General features: G+C 37.0%; 1 protein-coding gene across 1 annotated transcript in view; it reads right to left on the bottom strand.

The window, feature by feature from the left end:
• Positions 1–25,743, bottom strand: part of MPDZ (multiple PDZ domain crumbs cell polarity complex component) — a 91,435-nt gene that overhangs the window by 57,950 nt on the left and 7,742 nt on the right. Inside the window, exons 3-15 of the mRNA XM_066339168.1 lie at positions 23,184–23,405; positions 22,116–22,255; positions 19,966–20,179; positions 17,859–17,987; positions 16,462–16,665; positions 12,975–13,089; positions 9,728–9,816; positions 7,841–8,036; positions 6,398–6,496; positions 4,331–4,410; positions 3,474–3,620; positions 2,136–2,303; positions 966–1,151 (exon numbers count right to left, since the gene is read on the bottom strand). Of these exons, the coding sequence (XP_066195265.1) occupies positions 966–1,151; positions 2,136–2,303; positions 3,474–3,620; positions 4,331–4,410; positions 6,398–6,496; positions 7,841–8,036; positions 9,728–9,816; positions 12,975–13,089; positions 16,462–16,665; positions 17,859–17,987; positions 19,966–20,179; positions 22,116–22,255; positions 23,184–23,405 (1,989 nt within the window). The remainder of the gene's footprint in view (positions 1–965; positions 1,152–2,135; positions 2,304–3,473; positions 3,621–4,330; positions 4,411–6,397; positions 6,497–7,840; positions 8,037–9,727; positions 9,817–12,974; positions 13,090–16,461; positions 16,666–17,858; positions 17,988–19,965; positions 20,180–22,115; positions 22,256–23,183; positions 23,406–25,743) is intronic.

Genomic DNA, 25,743 nt, shown 5'->3' with positions numbered 1-25,743 from the left:
TAAAACACTCAGGCTCATCAGTCGCGTCTCACTGCAGAGCATTATAAGTAGCACTTTAAAGAGTAGTCAGTGCTTTATAAAAGACACTTGACTATGCCTTTATCCTTCACATTATTACACTACACTGCTCTTCACCTTACCAATGTGCAAATACAAAATCTAGGCTATAGCTTAATTGTAAGGAGTGCCCTGGAGCCATAATTTCCACCTGGAAGTTATCTCCAGATGTAAATGCATATACTCCTATGCACAAGATGCAGCAGAAATCTGGAAAGAGACCTGATCCCCACAGCACCACAAAACAGCTCAGCAAAAGCCTGCATTGACCTCAAGGAGAAATTAACTGACGTCCAATTAAAAATTATCCACTGGAAAATTGGGAACAAGAGGAATACTTGTTCTGGTATCCCGACCAAGTGAAGGCAACAGACAGGCACTGAGCTGTTCATTGGGACACACCTAGAAACATTGTTTAGGTATCCAGGAATTTTGAAGTCAAACACAAAATTAATGGGACGTTTAAGCATGTCCCCGACAGACAGCAGCTAAGCAAGGGATTTCAGAATTACAGTTCTGGATTTTAGTAAATCCTGCTTTAAGCATTTAAGCCTTTTATTGGATTTTGCCCTAAACAACTCACTGCAGGTGGAAAATACATGGCTAAATGCCTAAATATGCTGGCTATATCATCCATTGTCCCTGGGTCACTAGAAGACAGCTTTCTGAAAACCCTAGTATACAATGAGTAATCTGCTCAACCAGTATTACCATCATCATTAGAACCTGTAGTCTTAATACAATGAGAGGAATATGTAATACAATTACTGGAATGCCTACTAGCAATGACTAGTTCTACTCTATTGCTTAGTTTCAATTAATGAAATAATTGAAATACATAGAACACACTGCAAGATCCAAACAATGCAAAGTATTTTGTCCTCCATTCAAAGAAGTGCATAAATTACCTGATAGTCCAATATGCTAAATCCAAGGCCCATACTCCCTTTCTCCAGCTCAATGTGCTGTACTTCTGTTTCCCACATTGCCAGAGGGGAGTTTTGCACCTCTTCCATACTCTGACCCTCATCAGCTGTTTCCAAAGCTGTTCCCTCTGTGTCTGAGGAGCCAATGAATCCAATTTCTATGTGACCCTGAGAAAAACAGTAAACATTCACCTATAAAATGTAAACACTTGACAATCTTTAGCAACAAAGCCCCACTTACAAAAAACAAGATAAAACCTAAGTGATATCTCTAAACACAGAAAAAGTGCAAGCACTGGGGAGATTTAATGAACTCTGATAAACCTAGCACAAAATTCAAATACTCTTTATAGTTAAGTTGCAAGTATATTAAACTACTCACTAGAAAAATATTCACAAAATGAAATCTCTGTCAAATTAAAATCTTCAAAAAACTTTATTAGTATATGCATTTGAATACACAGGAAATACACCTTATTAAATGATATGTCTAAAATATGCCTTCATTAAATGTAATCATACTGACAGTAGCCAGAATATTTAATAAAAGTAAAAACAAACACATCTATACATACACACACATGTTCTTCAGTCTGCTTTTCTCTTGGTTTCATAGAGAAGTTTAGAAACTATAAGCTGAATTCAGTCTCTTGCTCAGAACACGGAGTTAACTGTTTCTCTTTTCATACAAATGCTATTGCTTTGTATACTACACCCTAGGCCACTCCTACATGTTTAATTCACCAGGTTGCCCAGAGCTGTTCACTTGTGAGTGACAGAAGTGTCAGTCACGGAATGCAAACACAGTTATGCACAACACAAACCCAGAAAGCAAGGTTCAAAACTAGATTAAATACATTCAGATGCTAAAGAACCCCAGAGTTCAACTTGCTTATATCTCACCCACAGAACAAGAAGTGCAGTACTTAGAGAGATAGCCCCACATCCTAGAATATTTTTTCCTATAACCAGCCAGGATTCCTATCTTCTGGTGGCCTAAAAAATAGTTGATAAACATTATTTGCTGTTCCCTATTTGTCTGGCTCGAATTAAAAAAATATTAAAATATATTTCTAATCATGTAGAAGAACCTCATCTGGTTTTTTGCTCAAGGAAACTGTCATTTCCAGTGATTGTTTAAAAACAAAATACCTTTTCTGTGAGCTGAACCTCAGATAGGCTTAGACTCTCTAGTATTTCTGGCTGAGTGACAGGTGGAGTTATTGGACGACAACACACCATAGTCACTTTAATAGGCAGCTCTTTCAAGATACTGACCACATCCTTGTGGTTTTCTCCAAGCAGAGAGATGTCATTCACCTCAATAAATAAAGAATACACAGTGGTTAGAACTATAGAGTATTTATAAGCACAATAACAAAAACAAGTAAAAATAAACTCCAACTCGCTAACGATCTAATTTTAAAAAACAGTAAAATAAAAGCAACAAAATTCCCCATGCTAATAGACACTTTCAACCCTTAATCTCTACTCAGTTTGGTGCTCAGCTCAAAGGTGCATATTAAAGTGAATGCACAGTCTTTTAAATTGCATGAACCCACCCTACAAACACCACATAAACTTCATGCTTCTTGCATTCATGTAAACCAAATTCACATCTTAATTCTAAGAAAACAATTTAGAAAAGTAATTAGGTGTTTAGTCCCTTCACTGAGTAGGGATAATCCCATTCAGTCTTAATGCTTTCACTACATATTCTTTTCTGGTGACTGTCTTGGTTTCCGCTGGGATAGAGTTAATTTATTCTAGTAGCTGTCTGTGATCTGTATTCACTATGAGAATAATTTTGATACACACCAATGTTTTGGTTGCCACTAAATTGAATCAAGTACTTTTTGGGGTCTCCATCAATGAGGAGATACAAACAAGAAAAAAAAAAAAATCTCTGAGGGAACACAGCTGGGATAAGTGACCCAAATTGGCCAAAGGGATATTCCACACCTTAGAACATCTTGCCACCAGTATAGAAATGGGAGGGTTAAGTGGAAGGTGCATGGGACAGGGTCTGGCATTGGTCAGCAGGTGGTGAATACATGCACTCTACATCACTTGATGGTTTTTTTTTCCTTTTTATTATTATTATTATACTTTACTTTGTTTCAGTTATTAAACTGCCATTATCTCAATTTACAAGGTTTTACTTTGGATTCTCCTCCTCATCCCGTGAGACTGGGATTGAGTGGGGTAGGTAAGCAAGTGGCTGCATGGTGTTTACTTGCCTGCTGAGCTCAGACCATGACAGAGACCTTGGACTATACTGAAAAATCAGCTACCAGCTGAGAAATGTATGTATACATATATGCTCACATAAATGTTTGTAAGTACATACAAAGTGACTACTCAACCACTAACTGGTGTGCTGTTAAGATATACATCACCCCACGGTCATAACCTATGAGAAGAAACTCATTGCTCAAAAACCTTACTGAATGCAGATGCAGACTAAGACAAAGTAGTACTTTATCTTACTTCCAGCAGTTCATCTCCACTGAACAGCTTGCCACTTCGTCCAACTGGCCCTTCAGGTAAGATAGATCTGATGAAATGATGACCCACTGTAGCTTCAAGGCTTATCCCTAAACCACTGCTTTCACTAAATTTGTTAACCACAGCCACCTAAAATAAGGTGAAGAAATAGTTACATTTGTCAAACTTACTGCCAGATCTGTTACTTTCCATTTCAATTTACATGCAACAAGGTCAAAATTCCAGAAGTGAGAAACCAAAAATACTATCATGTGTAATGCAGACAGTCAGGTAAAAACTGATCACACACCACTTTGCAATACACAAGTGGGAACTGCTTGTGACAACAATATATCTAATAATACACACTTCTGCAGACTCTACATCTATGACATACAATTTTTCAGTATCACCTAAACTGATATACTACTCTTTTCCTGTATCTACAGCATATGTTCTATGCATTATTTCTATCATTATGTGAAATAATTTATTCAGTATGCAGAATGAGAATGAAGTTTCAAGTTCTAGCTAATGAAGGGAGCTTTGAAGTTAATATTAAATTTTATTTTTTTGTCTAATACATATTTATCCTCCTGAAGCTAGAAAATCTGTGAAACGATAGTCATGGGCAAAGTAATCTTACAAGTCTGTTATGGTTTTGATAAAATACAGAAAAATATATATCTACATTCAAAGTCTAAAATTAAAATAATCTCAACATACTAAGGAGCATATGTGTAATTTTCATACATGAAGGAACAAATACAATACAAACAAATTTTTATCCATGTGTTCTCAACATAATAGATGCACAGATGAAATAGATGCACACTTAATAGTAAACAAAATCAACCTACCACTATTTCATAATTCGAACCCATAATCCTCTGCCATTTTATCTTTGCAGCTGCTTCTTCTGTACTAGTTAGCTGGAAATCTAAAATTTATATTTAAGATTATTGTGACAAAGAATTAAAAACCTAGTCAACTCCTAGAACTGATAAAGTATATGGAACATGCACAATGTCACAATTATTCCCATGATGTCAGAATTCTCCTAGATATGACTAAAAACTTGGCATGTTTAGTCTCACCAAGCTTGGGTTTAACAGCGAAAACTCACAAAGCAGTATTAAGAGTCAAACCATGCAAAACTAACTGTGTATTTGAAAGACATGAAGTTAATTCAAATAGTTTGGTGTATGTGGCTGGGAAGAAAGGATACATAGTAGCCCCAGACTTCAGTCAATTTTTTGCAACTCTTTAAGATAATAGGTAGAAAGGAAATGAAACAGTTTCATTCAAGCCCTACATTAAATCAGACTATAGGTGTGCTGATCAGACTGATTCAGGGGCTAAAATACTTAAAAATGTAAACTGCACACTGATCCTTTTGGACAGACCCTGTACTTTACAGAGAATGTCCAAAAAACACAATCTGGAGGGGTTTTTTTATTATTTTAAAACCATGAGCACAACTGTGAAAGACCTTTTTGAAACTGTAAGCCCTAGAGGCTGGTAACAGAATACAAGTCCAACCGCTTAGCTTTTTTTTTTTTTTTTTTTGGTTTTTTTTTTTTTTTTTTTTTTTTTTTTTTTTTTTCCCTAGACTCACATATATGCACACATACAATGACATAAAATTTTAATAGCTAAAAACCAGCAATGAACTTGGAAAGGATGGAAGGGGGAGAAGTACAATGATACAGTGACTGCCTAGGTAGCAAACTGTGACAAATCTTAATTTGATTGAAAGTTTTTTTGCAGGTTTGAAAAACCAAGAAATGCTTATTTCCTGCTCATCTTCCCCTCACTCATATTGTCTATGCTCTATGGCAGAAGGCAATAAAAATCAGTATTTAGATACAACAGTCAGCCAACACAGTAGGTTTAACAGGATCCTACACATTCAAGGTCCATGGTCCGGGCTGTGTTTACAGTAAATATCAAAATAAACTTCAGATCTGAATTCTCATCCCAGGCAAAGACAAGAAACGTCATAACAAAGTTCTCAAATCCCATTGATTTTAGTGAGAATAGAAAATGACCAAGAGCCTCAGACAGGGTTTTAAGTCTAGTCATTGCTCAGAGACATTACTAAGTATAAAGTCAGATGTTGCATGGCATTCAAATAGGACAGTACTTTCCCCAAAGCCAAGACACAGCAGTAGTTGAAGGAAAGACATTAAAAGCAAATTCCTTCAGGTATCCAAGAAAATCAGGAAGCATGAGTTATGAAAATACATTTTGCATAACTTTTCAGTTCTCCCTTTTACTCTGGAAGCACAAAAATGTTACACATCAAGTTGACACATCAAGTTATGTCTCAATTTGAAAAGCATATCATCACACAGGACTTCCAAAAAGCCGAACAGTGTTCTAGGAGATCAAACAGGAAAAAAACACCCAGTATAAAATATGAGCTTTGACAAAGAGTATGTGAAAATTTGGAGAATATCAGTGCACCAGAACTGACTGAATTTCAGAGATTATCAGAGAATACTAAATGAAACTAATGTAAGCTGAAGAATTTGAAAAAGTAATTTATAAGAAGATATAGAACCCCTAGAACTGTAGCTAGGCAGCTGCAGACAAGTGGAAAGATAACAGGGAAAGGGAAGAATCATTTTTTCTAGATTAGACTAAAAATAGTATATATGCAAAACTAGACTAGGAGAGGGTTGAGCAAGTAGCCAAAGCAGACTGCTTCATGTGACATCTTCAGCATATAACTATTTTCAGACAGATACAGTAGTCCTGTTCCTACAAAATTTATGATTAAGAGTAAATGATCAAATGTATGACTACTTTGACTTTCTAGTTCTACCTCAGCTACAGAGCTTGCAGAAGATGGAAAGACACACAAAACACCTGATTCTGTGTAAGCACACAGAAGTGCATTTTCACAGAATTAAATATTAAACCTTGAGAACCTGTTTCTTGTTGTTTCATGTTATCTCCAATAATTACCACACTGGCACTGCATGGCAGTGATGGGGATCCCTGTTCTGTTCCATTGTTATCTGAAAAAAAGGAGAAATATTTTCAGCTATTTAGCTGTTATAAGTCATAATACTCATCAACGGGGGCACCAACTCTCTGGGGCACCAATCCTCTCCTTCATTGGACTTCGGAGTACCTGTATTCCACTTGGTAAATGGAATCTGGCATGGGTGGCCAGAAGAAAATCACATTTCAAAAACATGGTCTTCTGTTAATGCCTTGCCTTCTCCAGTGAGTTTCCAAAAAAAAAAAAAAAAAAAAAAAAAAAAAAAAAAAAACCCACACAACACCCCAGCACAACTATCAGTACCTGCATTCATTTCTATGACTGAGTGAAGAAAATACATCTAAATATACCATTCTTTAGCATTAGCATCCTTTTTTTTTTTTTTCCCTTTGTGCATTTCAGAAAGCTGATGCTGAAAACAAAAATGCATCAGCCTTAGAGACCTGCATATCTGGTACAGTTTTCAAACATAGAAAACCTCTCCTACTATCAAGTTCTGTTACATATGTGGCTGCCTGTCGGATGTCTCTAACACCTGTTGGCTGGAGAAACAGCATTCTGAACACTTGGTCTATACTTCTTGTTAAAGGTGAGAGTGAGAGGACAACATACAGGAAATATGCTACTGGCTCTTTGAAAATCTTGTGCAAGATGGGGATTAGGTCTCTGTTGAATACTTGTGACATACTTTCACTGACATCAAACTATAACGCGAGCAGCTGTTTTGCACTTCCAGCCAATGTGCAGGTATCTTGCATTCAAACACACTGACTTTCAAGAAGTGGCACATATACTTAAAAACGTGCAAAATATGTAAGATAAAGCTGCACTAATCTCATATCATCAGGAGCAACATTACTACTGGTCTTTGGCTTCTGAACATTTTACACCTAAATACAGCACCTAAATACAGGCTACTCCTGTATCAGCACCTAAATACAGGCTACTCCTCTCATACCTGTAGCTTGTAACAAGCAAGAGTAAAAGGGGATGAGATTGATTATGCTCATCAAGAAGGGTCTTTCTCTGATTGCTTTTGAATGCAGCTCTCACTCTTTAGCATGACTAAAACATTTGCTGCCTTCTTACCATTCAAAGATTTGTAGGATCAAAGTCTTAAAGCAATTTAGCCAGAAGTACAGTGCAGGAAAGAACTTTCAATGCTCACTTTGAAAATGTAGCAAATAATACCAGTGTGTCTAAAGGATTAATCAAACCATAGTAGACAAAATTCCACCCTCATGTACAGCAGCCCTGCCATCTGTAATAGCTATCCAGAATGAATCATTTCCAGGTTTCCAGCAATTGAGAAGAGAAATATTTCAAGCCAACTTTACAGCAAAGCCAGTTTAATTACCTGTGGCTGTGGTACTATCCATTGTTTGGAATAGTACATCCTTTTCAACAGGAGCACTGAAGTCCTCCTGGGGTGGAATACGATTTTCCTGCTTAAGACCTCTTCTGATCAAAGTGAGCTGAACTGTTTGTCCTGTGTGTCGCAAAACGTCAACTGCTTGCTGGTTAGTAAAACCCTGAAGATTTGTTCCATCCACCTGCAGGATTAAGCAGATTTTCAGTTCACCCAGGGAGAAAAAGTTCAGGGCAAAACAATACAGTGAGCTCTCAGCATCTGTTAGCCCAAGCAAAAGGCAAGTGGAGGGGCAAGAACAAAACCTGTACAACTTTATGTCACTGGATATGTTAAGCACTCCCACTAGAGTACCCCAGAGCTACACTGGATATGCTAAGCACTCCCACTGAGTACCCCAGGTGACAACCAGCACCGCAGCAAAGTGGGGAGGAGTGCCCACCATGGTGCAGCCAGGCAGATCTGTTCTGCAAAGTGGGAGAGGATACAGCACATGCTGTGAAGAGCATATTGTGCAGCCTGTCTGCTCAATCATTTCAGCCATCCCTACCTCTGAGGAGAAAATACTGGGTGAATAAACCAACACAGCCATGGCTAGAGGTTCTGGAGAGAGAAGAGTAAGGAAAGACACATTGATCCACTGTGGTAGAAAGACCTACAGAGTGCACTCATGCTGAGGTCAAGTAAACTTAGATACAGAGAAGCCTACTAATGAACACAGCAATATACAATTCCCAAACAGAACACTGTCGCAACCAACCAGCTGTTATCGCTGGTTCATCATTTCAATAGTTTAAAGAATAAAATTTTGGTCTCCTCTGTTTGAAACTCTTTGATTACTGCATTAACTCAGGTGTTTTTCTGAAATTCAAAATTTTGGCATTTCTCAATTCAAACCCATTACCCCTAGCACCCAACACATTTTATTCTTCTTCTCCCTGCAAACTCCATAACATCCTATTATTTCTACATCTACCCCATAGTGCCTTAAATTTCTCAAATACTTCTTATAATACCATGCTCTTTGGCTCCTGCATTTGCTTCTGCCTATCTACACAACACAAATATTTCATTATTTTAAGTCCTCCTAAATGAAGAATGAATCCCCTGGACCCTTAGTCATTTGGGGATTTTCCTTCTCTGAAATTCTTCTAAATCTAAAGTAACTAAACATCAGGTGGGAGTATTTAATTTTTCCTCCACACTGAAACAAACCATATTTAAAAATGTTTATTATTTTTCTGTATCTGAGATCACTCAAATTTCTCCTTCTGTATCTGCAGTAGAAAAAGAATACTTTGGAATAATCCATTTTAGCCATTTGTACTCAGGACGTAAACCATAAAAAAGATACATACTTCCACAAACAAACATGCAGGCACTTCTGGAGAGAGACCATAACCTGTTCTTAGTGCTGTCATCACACAGTGCAATGACAGATCTATGAGAGACACAACAACAAACTCCCAGCACTCAGGACCTGATTTCTGCCACAGAACCAACAGTTAGTGGAAGAAAATATGTTCTTCTTTCTCTGAACACCTAAAACTTTATTGACATACTTTTAAAAAAAATTTTGAAAACAGTTGCCCAATTTGAATCAAACTTCGAAATTTCACACTTACTAACCTCCTACTGGTATGGATATATAACGATATGGTTTCCCATACAATACAGATTTTTTTAAGAAATACAAGTTACATGCTGGTAGCATAATCAGAAAGCATGTGATGAGATACACTGTCAGAGAAGCACTCAGAACTGCAACAATGATCATAAAGTATTTTAAACAAGTACTACATGAGCATTTCTTTGTAACATAAAGAAGCAGAGTATTGTAGACAAGCGATCCCATTTCTTCCTGTGTTTACTTACAACTATAATTTGATCTCCCACATGGATTCTGCCATCATGTTCAACAGCACTGCCTTTTGTAATGCTTTTCACAAAGATACCAGAAGGTTCTGGGATGAAAAAACAGGGAAAAATTTAAGTTAACATATTTATTAAGAAGCAATTTAAATAATGCAACTAAAGGCACCAGTCAAGGCAGGGGGGAAAAAGAAAGAAAACACGATCCCTAAGTAAGATAATAAAAGAATCATAAAGAAAGCAATGATTTAAGAGAAACATATATATTATTATTATAGAATATATAGAGAATGAGACAGATTAATATCTCTTTGCATTGGATGAGATTTCATTCAAACTTTACATTGCCTAAGTCACATTCTTGATGCAAAATAAGAAATATTCTAACTTACTTTAATCTAAATGCTGAAAACAACACAGATGAAAAACATATCTCTGACTTTTGCCAGAGTTGGGTAGAAAATTCAGCTACACTAATTCAGTAATTTCTGAATTTTCTACATATTTAATAAAAGCTTAAGAAATGCATGTTTGGATTGCCAGATTGAGAAAATTATAAGCAAACAGGACTACAATTTACATTTGAACCAGTTTTTAACCATTTTTTTGCAGTTATTACTATTTGATAAGAAGGTCAAAAGTTTTAAAAACTCTAACAAAAAACAACAAAATTAAACACCCCCTCCATCAAAACAGAAACATTGTAGTTACTAACTAGCTACTACTTTTGAATCAGAAAGAAAGTAATACATAGTAAACACCTACAGTAGGACGTTTTGCTAAAAGAAAAATTTTAGGAAAAACACACTTGCCTTTGAAACAAATTGAATACCTCAATAAAGTGAAAATACATGGAGGTCCTACATGCACATTTTGCACAGCTTACATGAAACCACTCTGACGGTCTCCATCCTGTAACACTGATATCAGAAATCTTAACAGCATCTACTTTCTCTCAACAAATGTTCTCATTCTGTTAAATAAATATGCTTGATGTGAAAATAATCCACTTTTAAATACATTTTAAAAGCTGTGACAGCCTTTGCAGACCTCAAGCTAACTTTTTACTGGTCCTCAATATGACAATATGATAAGAAAGGAGGGTTTATGACTCAATTCAGCTTAGGAAAAATAAGATTACACATATATTCAAGTCACTTCATTGACAAGTCTCTGTTTTTTTCTGTTTTTCTATCTTTTTTTTATTATTACTATTGGTGGGGGGGGCCTCAAGCTGGGTTTTTTTTAAGAAGTTGCTTGCTTGGGTTTTGTGCATAATTACATGGCTGTTCCTCCTAACTTCCAAGCATTCTAACATCCTTTAACAGCTGTAAGATACCATGTGTTGGAGGTTAGATTTTGTTCCTTTTTACTCTAAAGAATTTTTACCCATAAGTTACCAAGGAGACTAAATGTCGAATTTAAGACTATTTAACAAAACAAAGGGGTGGTCGAAGCTCAGAGGGGGGTGGGGGTTTGAGGCAGGAAACGTGCAGAGCTTCAGGTAGCCAGTCTGTCTGGTTTTTGGCGTTCGGGGAGAAAGCACACAGTTGGGTTGGTGCTCCTGCTGGAGGATTTCACTGCAGTCCAATCTTGGGAAATCTGCCATCATCTGCTCACTCTGGAATTCTGAGCTTCTCTGCTGCCCTGCGAGAGCTGGGCCAGCCCTGCCCTGCTGTCGTGGTTCCATCGGCACTGCTCGTCTGCTACAGAGTGACCCTGCATCCCTCTGCCCTGCTGGGACACCCTGCCCCTGCCTGCCAGGACACCCTGCCACTCCACAGCTACCGAGACTCTTTTTCCACTGTTCCAGCTTGGTGCTCTGAGGATCCTACAAAGGCACCGAGACCAAACTGCCCTGGGCTTTTGTTAAGCAAAGTCCTCGAGGTTCTTGGCACTGTTTTTGTTATCAATGCTGTAGTTGTTTATTTTTGCTTTTGTCTGTTTGTTTGTTTTATACATACCAGTAAAGAAGTGCTATTTCTATTTCCAAAATCTTTTGCCTAAAAGCTTTTAACTGAAAAAATTATAATTGAAAAAAGGGTGGTGGTAGTGGTTTACATTCTCCATTCCAAGGGAAGCTCCAGCTTTCCCTGGCAAATACCTGTCTTCCCAAACCAAGACACCATAACAACTTATTTGTCATTCACACAAAATTCAGCCATGCTATTTGTTGTCCAGCAGTTTTATTGCTGCTTCTCTGACAGCAAAATTGTTCTGTAACTGTTACATCACAAAATCAAGTTAGGTACCTAGTTCCTGAGACAAGAATATTCTCTACCATAATTACATGCAGCACAGTAATTTCAAACTGAAGATTAGTGATGCCCAAACACTAAATCAGTTAAAATATTCTCTCAGATCTATACATGTTCTACATCTTAATTTGTCTTTTTAAGATTCAACTGTAAGCTGCTAACAAGTGGACTTGCACGAAGTGTCACTATCCGGTCCTGTGGAAGTCCATTTTTTTCAAATCCCAAAAATTATAGCTATAAACTGCCAAAAATATGGAATGTACTTATCCGTACATTTTTTGAACAATATCCATGTGGATACAAGTCAAACCAACACCTCTTTGAGAAGCTTTATGACACATTCAACAGACATCCCTTCCGAGCAACAATGAATTTGCCAAATTTCCTCCAAGGAGGCCTAACAGAGTTCTGGATTATTTTTGTGAAAAAAATATAGTGGAAATTACAAAGTAAAAATAAGCAACCATCCATGAACATTTCTGCACTTATTTATTTAAATAAATTTATTTATTTAAATAAACTTATTTATTCTCTGCCATAGCCCACAGGTGAAGAAACATTTATTATATCTAGAAGTCAGTAAAGAATCTGTGATGGGCTAGCAGGATTATACACATTGATTAAGAATTAATAACAATCTCTTAAAACTACTCAGAATGCTATTGTGTTGCCTTGTAAGAAGGCTACTTCTAAAAAAAGGGCTCAGCATATTTTTCCATTGTTTTTAGAAACACATAAGCACAAGTTTAGCCAAAAGTAAAGATAAAAACAGATTTCAAATAACTAAAGTGAGATTTTATAATATTGATTGCTTTTATTCTGAACATCCTTTTTACAAATGGAAAACAATCGTTTTTCCTTTACAAATTTCATATAGATTTGAGATAGTTAAGGGTACTTTCAAGAGAAGCTATACCAAAATTAGTTCTTTGACGCACATATACTATAGTATGCAACAGACTGAAAATAAAAGTGCAGGAATCAACATTTACCTGATGTCTTGTCTCCAATGTAACCCGCAATAGTTATTCCTAAACCCTGGTTGTTCTTAGTGAGTTCAACATTGAATTTCTCCCCATCTTCACAGCTATCAAGAGAAGCATCATACTAAAAAGAAAAGGGAGGTTAGAAAGGAAGTATTTTTTCCTTAAAGATTCACCACATTCTTTAATGCCAGTAACATGCAAAATTAGATACAAACATTAAAAATGAAGTGTGAAATTAGCTTTTGTTCTTATTTGCTGTTCATCAGAAAAGGAAGAAATAGGTAACATGCCTCATGGTAAAGCAATGCAGGGCAGGTCATGTCCTCCTCACCCCACTGCTCTGGGATATTACCTTTAACCTATCAAATCATTATTTAATGACTAAAATGACTGGTGAAATTTGTACAAATTGAACAATTAATTTCTTGTACAGTAAGTCACATATATATATATATACACCTCCTCAGAACTAGCTTTATACTACCGTGTTATTAAAAAGAAGAACAAAAACCCAAATTGTATTCTGTATTCTATTTGTCTAAATTTCTGTTCATTATCTATAGGTGTCTCTTTAAAACTTGCAATTTCAAAATATGCTAAAAGCTATCATTAGTCAAACGATTACATTTCTTGCTTTTCAAAGGCTTAAAAAGTTTGTTTTACCACATAGCAATTATACTTCCAGCTAGCTAAATAATTACAATCTTCATTAATACTTGCCATAACTCTCTGAATTTCAATAACAGTGGATTTTGGGGCCATTTAATTACTTGTTGTTAATGAAAGAGGAATACATATTAAAATCCTATTGTAACAATGGGCGAATGTATTAAAAGTTTTATTCTGTCCCTTCTGCATGCCAAACAGCAGTGAACTTTTTTTAAGTGCCAAACAACAAACCCAGTTTGACTAGCTAAGTATGTGCCAAGAAGGACTTCAGGAAAGTTATGGTGCCATTTGCCAAAAGATAATCTGACTTGAGCTTTTTATCCAAGCAACTCCACCAGAAACCAAATTAAGCACAAGAAAAAAAAAAGAAAATCTAATGCATTGATCATCCCTCTGATAAAAAAATACAGGATTATTCTGGCCACAGGTAATGCCACTAAAAAAAGATCCAATTCCTATAGCCTTATGAATTTTTACACAATAGACATCTGCAGGTAACATGACAAGAAGTGCCCATTTTGCAAAGCCATTCTGGTCTCAAATAATAGTTTCAGAAGCATCATGAAGACTCTACCCACACCATATATGATAGAAAGAAACTAAAAAATCAAATCATTTGAATCATTATCTTCATTCCACATCCAAATCAATGAGTTTTTTATGACTGTTAACAGTGTGCTTCTTCCAAGAATGTGACTTTGTGTAGGCAGAAGTTTAAAAATAGCTTGCCTCCTGCCAGAAGAGAAGTACTACGAAAGAGGTATTTGAAAGTATGGAAACTGGGAAGGTGGTAAATACATCAAATTGTGCCCCTTTGTTGCTTTGAGCTATTTTGTCAGCACTAGAAATCATATATGAGCTGCAGATAGACCTTTTAACATTGCATCACATAACCTCAAAAAGGCAAGTACTGTAGAAATATGCACATATTAAATTACCAAATTCAGCTTTTATTTTGACAGATGCATTTCAGACAAGTAATACTAGGGCTAAATATCAATCCCTTTATCTAAATTTCAGAAAGGTTTTACATCTCTGATTGCTGTAAAGACACAAAGTACCAGTTTGTCTCTCATCTTCCATGCTCAGAAGCCTCCTTTCTTTGCCTTATAGCCACAAAACAGGGGATGAATATATGTTAGGTTTTCACAGATATCACTACAATGGACAAATGGACAAAATTATGGTATCACCATGAAGACTGTTACATAACATCATAAATTGTTACATAACAATCTGTTTTAGGTTGCAATGAACAATGTAATCGAAAGTATGTATTCTATACATATTCTATAAGTATTAACAGAAGACATACCCACCCTCCCCCCACAGAGTTATGAGGAATGGAAGAGATAAAGAAACACTGGTAATCTGTTGAAACCAGGTGGGACAGTGTTTCTTTATCTCTTTCATTCCTCATAACTCTGAGGAGGGTATCTTTTGTTAATGGGCCAGCTGTTAAAACCAGGTGGGGCAGCATTATCACTTTTCACGATCCATCCTCCCTCCAAGGGGATATCTTTTGTTAATGGGCCATTGAGTCTCACTGCATGATTGATAAAATTACATCATCCCATTGTAAAATGATCCACCCAGGGGGAGGAGGCAAGCATTCCTACCTGGATATAATGTGAGATTTGAACAGCACATGCAGCCTTTTCCCACTGCATTCTCAGAGGAAGACTGGATCCTTCTACACCACTACTGGATCTTCAGAAAAACTACACCCTCCTATAGGATCACTGCTTCAACAGAACCACATCTGTCACTCCTAGAGGACTGTAGCCACCATTCAGCTGGACTGGTACCAACACCCTGACTGATAGGGTGTCAGGTTGTATCCTGACTCTGTCAGTGTTTTTGCACTACTGCATTTTATTTTCATTTTCCTATTATATTGCAGTTCTGACTTGGATGTCCCACTGCTTTGCTTCCAAACCAGCACACAATCATGCAGAAATTGCAAGAACTTTTTCTCTTCTGATGTGACCTGTCTCAAATTTACATTGCAACTGAAGAAAACAACTAGAAAAGCAACAGGAAAAAGTAAAACAAAACCTTCTATCTAGGAGTAGGCTCAAAACCAAACTTTTTCTTCTCTCATTAATTTACTTCACATGTTCACATTTAAGTGTATCTGGTCATAGCCATATGTGGCAAAACAGTGCTGTTTCTGACTCCCATGAAACCAGACTTTGTTACAAACACTCAAATTACCTCTTTTGTAGAGGTTTGGAGGTGAAAAGTCATGGTAATATTTACAGCATTTTTTTAAGTGGCTGACAGTTGTAGATGACTAACAATACAAAGTACAATCATCAGCAGGGGAGTAGGGTAGCAGCTGGCTTACTGTTTTTTAGAAAACCTCTAGTAAATGAGCAATGACGGGTGATGCTGGAAACAATTAGCATCTGTGGGCTGGTTGGCACAGGGACAAAAGTTCTGATGAACAGATGAAATTATATGGAAAGGAAAATGGCAGGCAGACAGAAAAATGCTAAAGAGTCAACTAGTTCTGTCCTGAAGAAAAGACAGTGTTGCTTCAGTTGTCCCAATGTAATAAAAATTATTTCAAGCAGCCCAGAACAAGCTGTTAATCAGATTATACTCATGGAAACCCTAAACCTTAATCCCAGAAGTCTGCAAGAATACAGTTCTTTGCACTGTGGACTCAATACATTTAAATTTTTCCAGAGTCTCAAATGAGAATAGCGCTACTGGGAAAGAAAATCCTAACTTTTGAGAACAGAAACAAAACACATTTGAATAGCAGTTAAAAAGAAAGGAAGTCTGCAATGGGTTACATATATTCACTATTGCTTACCTGTTTCTCAGGTGTAGGGGTGGCTACTGGTGTACCTGGAGGAACTGCTGGTACAAGTGGCTCCTCAACAGGACCTCTTGCTATTACCAGTTTCACTCTATTTCCACACTGCCTTAGAACTTGTGCCACCTGCTCACTGCTCATTCCAGCTAGGTCTGTATCACCAATTTTCAGGATGTGATCTCCACTACACAATCTTCCATGCTAAAGAAAAAATAATGACAAGACAATGCCATTTCTTCCATGTATCACACAATTAGAAAAAAACACATAGCTTTAGTCACTTCTAAGACATATGAATCAGGTGACTTTTTCTGGATGCTAAGTCAATATCCTGATAACATGGAGAAGAAAAGAAGGTTGCCTAATGGCACACAAATTTTACTAGGAATTTCCCCAGAAATATCCAGGAGATGCGTTTTGAAGATATCACCCAAGCACAGAGAAAAGAATGTGTTTATCTACAGTTACTCCTACTGGTATTTAACAACTGCCATGTAGATTGCAGAACTTTGGATTTCATTTTTAAGCAAACTTCCAAAAATCGACATACAAACACATACTCAACTTTGCACTGATACTAGTAGGAGTAGTAACAGGATTACCCACGACTTCAAAATAAAATTTATTTCTCTCTTCCTGTGATTCAGCTATCTAAATTGCTTTACATTGGTTTAGTCTCTTACTGATTTATCTTTAATTAATAAAAAACCTTCATATGAATTTAGGCGATATGGTAAGTGTTACAGAGACAGGTAGTAAAAGGATCTACCTGTTCAGGAGAAAGAGGGCAGCAGTAAATCCTGTCCACGCATCTCCAGACCCTGTTATCAGGCCACTATTGCTACTGTTGGAAGACTGACCAGTCTCTGTGCCTATTCAATCCTTGACCTTCATTAATGCAGCCCTAGGTCCCTGGTCAACGAACAAGCTTGAAATGAGCTGTGATAACCAAATTCAATTCACATGAGCCCCTCAGGCAAAAGCAGAGCTTGTGTCTTGAAGAAGACGTGAAGCAAAAACCTGCTCCAAGCTTCAGTAAGCTCAGCAGAGAAAAGCAGATGCTCTCACCTGTTAGGGCACAGCAAGTCAATCTTTGGAGTCCCCACCACCCCTGATTACAACCAGTACACTCGTGAAAGAATTGAGACTCTAAATGCACAAAACATATATAATGTTACGGATTTGAAAACATGATTTAGGGCCTAATCCATCTTGAATATTCAAATGCAGACTCCTGCACTAAACGCACCTTTACAAAGGAATAATTTCAGTAATTATTGTTTCTTTTTTTACTTTTTTTTTGGACAAAAACTACCACTATTTGGTCTGATCATAAAAGTAAAGAGAAACTTCACACCTTACTGAACAGTAACAGAGAAGTAGGTAGAATTTACCTGATCAGCCACCCCTCCTGGAAGGATGGTTTTGACAATCACTCCAGTTGACTTTCCTCCCACGATCCCAAATCCCAGACCAGAGCCATCATTCACCAACTCTATGGTCTCCACATGCTGCCAGTGAACCTAAAAGGAATAAATATAAACTTGCAAATGATTAAAAACATAGAATCATAGAATTGTTCAGATGCAAAAAGACCTCTAAGATTATCAATCCAAACTATTAATATATGCATAAGAATTTGCAAGTTATTTTCTCTTATTTCTTGAGTATGTTTTTCATAATGGGAAGTTGGAGGAGGCTGGACATATAATCCCTCTTTAACAATTGTGATTAGGTATGATATTACATAATATTTAATTGGTAAATTACTAACTGTATAACAGGTGGAAGTTCTCTGGTACAAATCAGAGCTGGATAATGGGTCAGACCTTTCAAGAACTTGTCAAATGAACTTAGGCAGTAGCCTAGGGCTGCCCACATTCATACCCTTTGTAGTCAGTAAATACTGCTGCTAGAAAACCACATAGGATTGGAAATTAAAATTTTCACATAAGTGCCTGTTCACATCAGCCATTATAACAGAGTACAGGAGAAAGCAAAATCCCGATTCAATATTTTAAAGACTGAAAGCAGAACCAAATATTGTGAGGCAAGTAGTAGCAGAATTACCCCATGTAATAAAGTCTTCTGGGTTGCCTGATGGCAACAGCACTAGAATGAAGTTATTCTGATGGCAGACTTTGTGTTCTGACAGGAGAAAAACTGCTCTGAAAGAAAGATAAATCCTAGCACACTCACACTCACATCCTAGCACACCCACATCTGAAAGGACAGCTGGAAGCTCATGATATTCCTTCTCCTGAAGAAGAACTTAGGCAGTAAACTCATTTGAAATTTAAAACCACAGCTGGTGCTACACCAAGTGTAATCCTGAAACCAGGTTGGGGTTTTTTTTGTTTGTTTGTTTGTTTTTTAATAATCAAGGTATTGCAAACCCAAAGCCCTGTGGTACCTGTTAGGAAATCCAGTCTTAAAATAAAATCAGTACAATAAAGCAAAGCCTGAAGGGAAGAGAATGGTTCCTAGTATACTGCATTTGAAAGCAAAGAGAACATGAGAACTGGGAAAGGCATGCTAAAAAAACAGAAGCAGCTACAGAATGTTTGTAAGAACACCTTTTCAAGCAAGGGAAGCTGTTCAGCAAACACAGAGGAAATCACATAGAGAAAGAAGTTTGTCACAGCAATACTGGAGAAGAGCAGGCTTCTCCTACATGCTGGCAGGAAAAGTTAGGTCAGTCAGCTGCACTCCTGTACATAGATAAAAGGAATAATTCCAATATTCCTTCACTAAAGGTTTTATGCTAATGATTAAAAAAACCACTAAAACAGTTCCTTTTTCTAGACTGATTGCTTCCTACACGTCGGGTAATTAAGTCTCTTAAAGAAGGGCCTCAGATGACTTAACAGCAAAACCTACAGAAACTATATACAGGTTGTTTCATCCCAGGACAAGCCATTACATGAGTAAGGTAAGATGAAGAGAAAATACAGTTAAAACCACCATGTTTATGAACTGTCTTCTCTACATCTAGATGTGCAAAAGCTCTAATAAGAAAGGAATTGTAGCAGAGCTGATTTTTGGGGAGTCCTGAAGTGCATTTTTTAGCTTTACTGGAGCTCTCATGCTAAAAGACAACAGAAAAAACAAACACAAAAGCAGCTGTCCAGCTGATGGTGCAATCAGATGACAATGCCTCAAAAGACTCAAGCAGAAGGCAAATAAATAATATCCTGTTTGCTGCAACCTCAAAATAAAGCTTCATCAAGTAAGGTAAACATGCTGTATTTGCCCTGGTGGATACAGATTATTTGGCAGATGGGAGCAAGGAAGACATCCAAGATGAACACTTTTCCCCCAGCAAGCCTGAATATTTTCTACTCTTTGTAGGGGAAAGGTACAATTAAAATAAATAGAAAAAAACCTCATGCACTTGTGAAGGAATGTACATACAAGTTCAAAAAAATTACTCAAAAGACTATATACAGTAAGTACACACAGGTCCAGAACTGAATACACAGATGTTTGGGCTATACTCACCGGGTTAGAGTGGGCTGAAACTGTGCTAGCAGCAGATGGAGACCGGGAAACTACAGGACTGATGAGCTGAGGAAAAGCGCCTCTAGCCACAACTAGCTGGACATTATCTTTTGCTTTCTGCAAAATGCTGATAGCCTGTTGATGTGTAATTGTCTGATCAAGGGCTTGTCCGTTAATAGCAAGGATTTGATCTGCTTCCTTCAGCTTTCCATCTCTGCCACACAGATATAAACAGGAAGGGGGATGACAAAACAAAAAATAAGAAAAACATAGGAAACATTGCCACAGAAATTGCAGTATTTTTGACAACCTTTCAGGGTTTTTAATAAACTGGTCTCTATTCCCCCCACTTTTTTAATCCTCCCCTGCAGCTGTGCTGAAAGGAGTTGATGTGGCACCCTGGTGATTGCTCCCTTTGAAGCTAATCCCACTGCTACTACCCCCTAGCCAGCTTTCTTCTCCCTGAACCCCATGCGAGACTAAGCATATTAATCTCAGTAACTTCCAAGCACAGCCTGGGAACTTATGTTTATCCTTGACTTTGAGCTTCTTGCTTTACAGACTAAGTGCTCCACTTTGTTCAATGCACCCATTCTGAATATTCATCAAACCATGGAGTGGAACACTCTTTCATCAATAAGTTAAAAGAAACAAATTTTGTTCTGCTGAAAAACAAGACAGGAAAAAAAGGAAAAGAATAAAAGAAAAAAAGACAAAGAAAGAAACTGAACAAAAATGGAAAAATAGATCCCTTTTATACAAGTGGAAAAAGCCACGAACAAATAAAAAAATAACCTCTTCACTTCCTGACAAAGGAAAGCACTATAAATTATATACTGAGTCCTTCCTCAGATGTACTCCAAAGCAAGCGTATGAAGCCTACACAGTTGAGTTACCCTCTCTTTCCTCCACCACTTCTTTGCATTCCAAAGTCGAAATGCTTTGATAACAAAGGCCAGCAAGGAAAACAACAATCTCTGTTACACCAGCCTTTATAAGCACCTACAGAGTAGAAACTCAGGTAGAGCACTCAAGAAAAAGACTTTTAGTTTCAGCCCACAGCATTTCACTCGTGAATTTGAACTGTTTTTCAGACTGCTCTCAAAGACTTTTTACTGGCAGAGCCTCTCTCATTTATAAGCCCTGTAACAGTCATTGAATGTTCTTTTTCCTGACAGTGAATCGGACAGGGCCTGATTCAGTAAAGATAGGTCTCACCTCCAAGCAGTAAGTGAAGTAAAAGCAAATACCTGTCAAATGGGAAGGAAACAAACAAACAGAAAAACAAAACCTTGCCTAAACCAAAATAAAAAAATAAACAGAGAAAGCAGAAATTAGGTGGATTAAAAAATAGCGTAGAGATATATGCCACATTTTGGAACTGATTAACTACAATTAACTCTGGATACCATGTTCTTGTTTCTCTTGTTCATGTTTTTATTAGATTTACAGTGTTCAGATCATAAAAAAAAAAAAACAAAAAAATATCTCCCTAAAGCACATTGAGAAACAGCACCAACACGACTCAGCTTCTCCACACACCATAGAGTACACCACAAAGCAGCTTGGGCCAGGATCCTGAGCAGCAACACACCTTACCAGTCTGCACTGAACCAGTGCTGCTGCTGCCATTTACCATAGAGTTTGTGTGCTCCCTTGGGCACTTCTCTCAACATCAGTTGTGGAATCCGAGTTTAGGTCTAGAGCATACTTTCGGCAGGCTATTACTATTGCTGAGCTTCTGTAATACCAGCTGAGTATCTCTGTGAATATCTCCACTTCAGATCAAGACTTGACTTCAAATCTGAGTTTCACACCTGCTCTAGACTCTCCTAAGAAAAATAGTGTCAGATACAGCTGACTTTTGCATCAAATTGTTCTTCAGTGCATTCAAATATGTATTTCATATATGAAATGGGATCAAATATGGCCATATCAAATATGGCCAAATATGTATTTCAGCTTTAGAAGACATGACACAGAACAGTAGCTTCTTCTTTTTCCCTATTTAAAAACCCCAGAGAAATCTGCAATGATGCTCAGAATATGAGGAGAGAAACATGCCCTTGCACAAAATAACACCAGTAACACAACTGAACTGCAGTACGTATTAACATTTGTTATAGTAAAATATTCAGTAGTAATATTACCTATGTGCCACACTTCCCTCCTGGATTTCTTGCACAAATATTCCTAGTTCTCCCCTGTTTTCACTCTTGAGTCCTACAACACTGAAGCCCAGACCACCACTCAGAGGTTTAATGAGGTCAATTGTCTCAACAAGACGACCCTGTTCAGCAGAAGTTAAAAAAAAAAGAGTACCAATGTTAAAAGGCTAAAAATGAACCAAAGCAGCAATAATAAATGTGGCAAACAACTTGGAAACTAATTTCAAATGACAACTACAGCTGTGCAAAACTATACAAGCTAATAACTGAAACATAGTTGTTCATTTTCAATTTCTTGCTATCATACAGAAAATATTTGAGAAATAAATATTATTACAGCCTAGAAGAGTAAATCAGGGAACAAAAAATAAATATACAGAGTTTTGGTTTAGTAGTGACTGAAGCAGGATATGTACCTATTTTAGAGGGTACAGGACAACTTTCAAGCAAAACCAGAAAAAGAGGATGAATTTCAGAAAGATGAAAAGAAGTTGGACTATGCAAAAAGGCTCTCCTGAACACCATTAGACGTCTCCTATCCTGCTCTATTACAGATTAAATAGATAAATCTTAGAATATATGCCTGAGCATTCCCAGCTCCAGCCACCGAAGAGACTCACGCACCATTTCTGCCTACTACAGGAAAGTAGTAAGATTACAGAACAATGCACAGCAAGGTCAAAATTTTCCATTTTATTTCCAAGGAAGTCATAGAACTAGCTTTCATTAAACTAAGCATAAAAGAGCATGCTTTGACATGTATCTCCCTCATACATAGAGCAACAGTTCTACAATCAGCATGCAAAAATAATGGCATCCTGATCTGTAATACACACAATGGTCAACTAAGGACAGTAGCTCATGAATGACTACATCAGCGCTAGTTTTTCAACTGCTTTCTCATTTAGTAATTGTTTCTCAAACTAAAAGATTACTTTTATACCGGAAGTGGTATTGTGGTTTATATAGTAACTCAATTGCTTTTTAAATAAACATACATGTATCTTACATTTCATATAATCAGTAATCCATATTATCTGACAGGGTTACCTGGGACATGTTTCTGATCAGCTGTTCAAAGTCATCATTAGAGAATTTCCCATTAATCTGAGGAGTAACGGATCTCATCGATGCTTCTAACACATCAGCTGGGCTGCCATTCTGCTGAGCCAACAAATATGACTCATTAAGTGGCAAGGATCCCAGGTTCACACCATGATGTAGAAGCTGAGGGAATTCCCCACTGGAATGCGTGGAAGGTGCAATTTTTACCTGTAAAAGATTGACAGCAACATGGACTTATAGACACAGCAGAAACCTTCTCATTAGGTAAGAACATTATCATAAGCCAAATGATCACTAGAAGTACTTGAAATTCCAATTTGCAATTTTAAACAGACTTTTTAAGAAAAAAAGTTACCTTCAATATTTATAGCCAATGTAAAATTGTGAACTACAAGCATAAAACACAGAAGAAATTTATTAAAACAACCTAAAATTATTTTCCATACTCTATCTAAAATTAGTTTGTTCCCATCACCGTAGCATCTTGAAGTATCCCATCACTATGTTAGAAGTAACCAACAACTATTTTTTTTCTACAGTATCAGTACTTACAGAAACAAACAAACTAAAAACCTCAAAAAAAAAAAACAAAACAAAAAGTATTTGTTATTCTAAAATTTTTTAAAAAAGTATTCACATATTGATGAAAAAATAAGTGACTCTCATAGCCTACAGAGAGAACAAATTTCACTGGTCAGGGTTTCCACATCACTGCGTGCTACAGCGATCATTGTGACTATCTGCATGAGCTAGGATTAAATACAAGATTAAAGAACAAGTCTATAACCACAAGGCTGATATGAAACTCACAATCATACATTTACATAGACAGACTTAACAATCCATTTTTCTTAGAACAGAAAAGTAAGAAAATTCTCTGGTTTGCACAGCCATAATAAATCACCTCTTTTCAAGCAGATTGTGCCAAACAATCTAATGAATGGCTGCTGGTATAAACCCCAGGTGAAGCAGAAAGCCTCATTTGTCTTATGTCCCACTTGCCTGTTGACTGTCATTTGGTACTGCTTTACCCCAGACAAATTTGCTTCGTACTTGCCTGGCACGCTAACTATTATATTGCAGTTTCCGACACTTTTCACAGTTTTACAATGCACACTTTCAACCGTTCTGCATCACAATACAGAAACCCAAGGTTCCCCTTCCTTAAAGTCATATTTTAAACTTCAAGTACAAATAAAAATTTCAAAATGGTAGATATATTCTAAAATCTCTACAGCACAAGTCTCAATTATTCAAGCAATTGTTACATCTATTAGGCTTATCATATCAGTCCTCCAACATTCAAGTTATTAAAAGGTGAATATTGTTTTCATCATACAATTCCATCTCATCTGAGTGTTTTAGGGAAATGCAATAAAACATAATTTGTCAAACAACTTATGTGGCTGGGAAGGCCCTCAAGTTAAAAAAAAAAAGATCACAAGGCAGCATTAGAAAGAAAAGTTCTCAACAGCATTTCCAAGCCTGCTCTGACATAAAAAAACTGTAAAGAAGAAAATTTGGATGTTTGGAACTCAGTGTTTTTGTATTGACACCTTAAGCTTTAGCTTTCATATTTGCAGATTCTGTGCTGCCTAGGGATGTAGTTCTGAGCCTCATATTAAGTGCCACTAAGCTCTCTCCACAGAGTAAGTGGACAAAACAAATCCTTTTCCTGCTGAGAACCAAGGACAACTTTCAGCCCAACAACATTAACAACAGTGGACTGAAGAGAGAAAACAAGAAGGATGAGACCTCACAACCTGAAGCTGTAATTGGACAATTAGACCCCAATGTGCAAATAAACCAAAACTTATAAAAATGTAAGACTTCATGACCTGTCACCAATTTTGTGACTACTCTCAGTCCACCCTGGGTGCAGTCCTGGCCGGGCTCTTGTCCTGCCCAAGCTGGAACCTGAACTCCTTTCAATAGATACCTACTTTATTCTCTAACAGTGTCCAGTTTCTGTTTCAGGTCAGCCTTCCAAGGTATCAATATCACACTGATTCTTTATCCATACTTCATCCATACTTGTGAGGAATCATTTAGTTATGTTTCGAACAAATTGTAATGCCTAAAGTGCACATATGCACTTTCTTTGACCACATACATTCATTTTGGCAAGCTTGTAAGGCACAGGTAGACAAACCTTTTTTCATAGTTCATTACATGGAACAGCACCCAGAGACATAACCAAATTCTACCCTTCTGAGAATATAAGACTTCCCTATACATTATATGAATGGATTTGAAACGAGTAAAGTCTATGACATGCTTGTGTTTCTTACCTGCGTAAGGTCATATAATAGGTTAATTCACTTCTACCTTCAAAATATTGTCCATTTCAATGTATAAAACTGTGTTAACTGAACTTGGTCCATTAAGTGCTTGATTTCTTATTCTCCTCAACCTTCAAATCTTCTTAAAGAGCCTGTTGTCCTGCTTCTTCCCACAAAAAATGGCCATTAGTGAAATCATTAATCCTAGGAGTATCTAACAGTACTGCAATTAACCATTAATAAATGGTTCTACTGAAAATATT

Source organism: Sylvia atricapilla, chromosome Z, assembly GCF_009819655.1.
Source record: "Sylvia atricapilla isolate bSylAtr1 chromosome Z, bSylAtr1.pri, whole genome shotgun sequence".
In the NCBI taxonomy this organism is placed as follows: domain Eukaryota; kingdom Metazoa; phylum Chordata; class Aves; order Passeriformes; family Sylviidae; genus Sylvia; species Sylvia atricapilla.
The sequence above is the reverse complement of the archived record's forward strand: the minus strand, read 5'-3'. Positions and strand labels throughout refer to the sequence as shown.